Source organism: Rhincodon typus, chromosome 14, assembly GCF_021869965.1.
Source record: "Rhincodon typus isolate 14 chromosome 14, sRhiTyp1.1, whole genome shotgun sequence".
Taxonomy (NCBI): domain Eukaryota; kingdom Metazoa; phylum Chordata; class Chondrichthyes; order Orectolobiformes; family Rhincodontidae; genus Rhincodon; species Rhincodon typus.
Genome location: NC_063345.1, coordinates 31,489,484 through 31,492,159, shown reverse-complemented (window position 1 = coordinate 31,492,159; position 2,676 = coordinate 31,489,484). Strand labels below are relative to the sequence as shown.

General features: G+C 40.5%; 1 protein-coding gene across 1 annotated transcript in view; it reads left to right on the top strand.

Annotated features, from left to right (window-relative positions):
• The window catches only part of fdx1b (ferredoxin 1b), a 7,505-nt gene extending 5,126 nt beyond the window's left edge, over nt 1-2,379 (top strand). The window contains exon 3 of the mRNA XM_048605305.1: nt 2,363-2,379. Coding sequence (XP_048461262.1) covers nt 2,363-2,379 — 17 coding nt within the window. The remainder of the gene's footprint in view (nt 1-2,362) is intronic.
• Nucleotides 2,380-2,676: the final 297 nt, after the last annotated feature.

Sequence of the window (2,676 nt, the reverse complement as noted above, 5' to 3'; positions counted from 1 at the left end):
TACTTCATTGAATGGAGACATTCTGAGTTATTATGCTTCGGAAGTATGTAAACATATGTATAGTCTTCAGGTATGTGTCACTGTTCTAATAGGTGGGTACAGTCAGAATTCGGTGGTGGTCATGAAGCTTCCTTGTCTTCTTTAAACTTTTATGGTTAGCCAGTAGTCACCAGTCATTTCATCATAATTCTGAAGGCAGTGTTCACTGTGTGACACATGGACACAATAATTGGCAAACAGCAATTTCTGTAGCATAACTTTTGATACCTTGATTGAGATTTCAGTTATCTCCGGTTGAAGACTTTGCCATCTATTCTGAATTGGGTGTATATTCCATCACCATTTTCGTCAAATGCCCCAGAAAGCATGACAGTCCAGAACCAGATGTTACATTCTGAGGACACTGGGTAGGCCATTTAGGACTGAGATTAGAAGAAATTAGGAGAGCATGTGGAATTATCTGGCACATGAAGTGATTGAGACCAATACATTGAATATTTTTTAAGAAAGAGATAGAGCTAAAGGCCTCAAAGGGTATGGGGAGAAAGTGGGAACAGGGTACAGAGTTGGATGATCAACCATTATCATATTGAATGACCTACTCCTGTTTCTATTTTCTGTGTTTGTATGACAGCAACTATACTGAAGAGCATAGGGGCAATGACACACTCCTGCCTCTCTCAACTTGTTGGGTTAAAGGAACCTTTGTATTCACTACTGTCACTGACACTGCTCGTTATTCCATTGTGAGGCTGCTGTCCCAGATTTGCAGCTGTATCAGGAAATCCGATTTTTGAAGACTTTCCACACAGTATCTGTGTTTACTGTGTCAAAGGCCAACATCAAATCAACAAGGGCACAGTGGAGCCCTTATTTGTTCGTGGCATTTCCTTGCTATTTGCCAAAGTCTGTGTTCCTCTACCTTTTCTGAACCCACTTTGAGTTTCTGCAGGACATGTTCTACTCTGTGGCTTATCTTCTGTTGAATAAAATGTTTGCTAGAATCATAACAAAATTCTAGTAAATACATTGAGAAGTGCTTTCATATTATCCTCAAAATTCTGCTTTATGGACTGAGTTAAAGGCAATAGCAGTTTCCTGTATGTATTGTGTAAGTTATGTCAAGCCTGTGTGCATCACAGTAGCAGCCAAACTCAGAATTTGCCAAGTTGGGCAAACTTGGGAGTCTTTTCATAAATGGCAGGGTGATGGAACCCAATTCTTTTCTTTCCTTCCTGTCCTGATCCTCATTTTGGCAATTGCAAGGAGCATGACCTCCATTGCTGGTTCCATTGCAAGGCTGGGCAATTTCTTCCACTAACTGTGATTCACAGTCTGTCAGAGGAGACTTGAATCACAGAGAAGCTCCAGTCCTGAGTTGGAAATGAGACAAAAATGTCACATGATCCTGGAATCCTTCCTTGAACAGGCTGTGAAATACAAAAAAAAAATTAGTTTGCATAGTTAGATGCTGTGTTGTATTTATGATGCTCTGATATAGGGCTCTGGCCTGCAAAGGTAGGTTGACCATCATGTTTCACCAACGTTTTAGAAGTGTTGACATGTCCTAGAATACTTTTCACATTGGGAAATTTGCTGTTTGAACTGTGCGTTTTTCAGTCTTGAATTAATAAGATGTTCTGAGATTTAGCATAATGGATATTAGATGAGTTACTATTGAGGATACCAGTAGAGTATGGAGGGATATGCAAGTATTCTGAGGGTTTGAGGGGATAGAATGTTAAGGGGGACGGTGTGGAGGAGGTGTGTGGAGTGTTGGGTGTAGAAGGCTTGATGGTCTGATGTTCACAATTAAATTGGATCATTGTCCCAGTAAGCAAGGGCAGGCATCATAGTCTTAGGTCTGCTCCCTGAGCTTTGGACTGGACTCCCATTTCTCAATTTAAAAACTGAAAGAACTGCGGATGCTGTAAATCAGGAACAAAAATAGAAGCTGCTGGAAAAGCTCAGCAGTTCTGGCAGCATCTGTGAAGAAAAAATCAGAGTTAATGTTTTGGGTTCGGTGACCCTTCCCCAGAACTGATGGTGGCTGGGAAAATGTCGGTTTATATACAGAAAATGGGGAGGTGGATGGGGTAGACAGTAAACGATAGGATAAAGGATAGAGCCCAAAGAGAGAGAAGAGCAGTTGGATAGACAAAGAAGCTGATAAAGGAGCAGTCTATCCAACTGCTCTTCTCTCTCTCTCTTTTAGGCTCTATCCTTTATCCTATCACTTACTGTCTACCCCATCCACCTCCTTATTTTCTACATATAAACAGACGTTTTCCCAGCTACCATCAGTTCTGAGGAAAGGTCACCGGACCTGAAACGTTAACTCTGATTTTTTTTTTCTTCACAGGAACTGCCAAAGTCTGATTGGGTGCTGGCCACACTGCTACAAAAAAAGGGCATAGTTTCTATGAAAACCTTCTTTCCTGCTGGATTTGTGGATTCCTGAACAGGTTTATAACAGGAGGTTCCTGTCCAGAAATTTAGTGCAGAAAATAGTTAAATGTATATAGGTAATTTTTAATATGGTTAGAGTTGAAAATAAGGTTTCAACCCTAATCAGAATATCTGTGCCAATATATTTCTAAGCCTATTGATGTGTATGTTATCTGTGTATTAATGCCCCATTCAGAGGGGATTGTTGCTTTTTTATCGTCAGCTTGT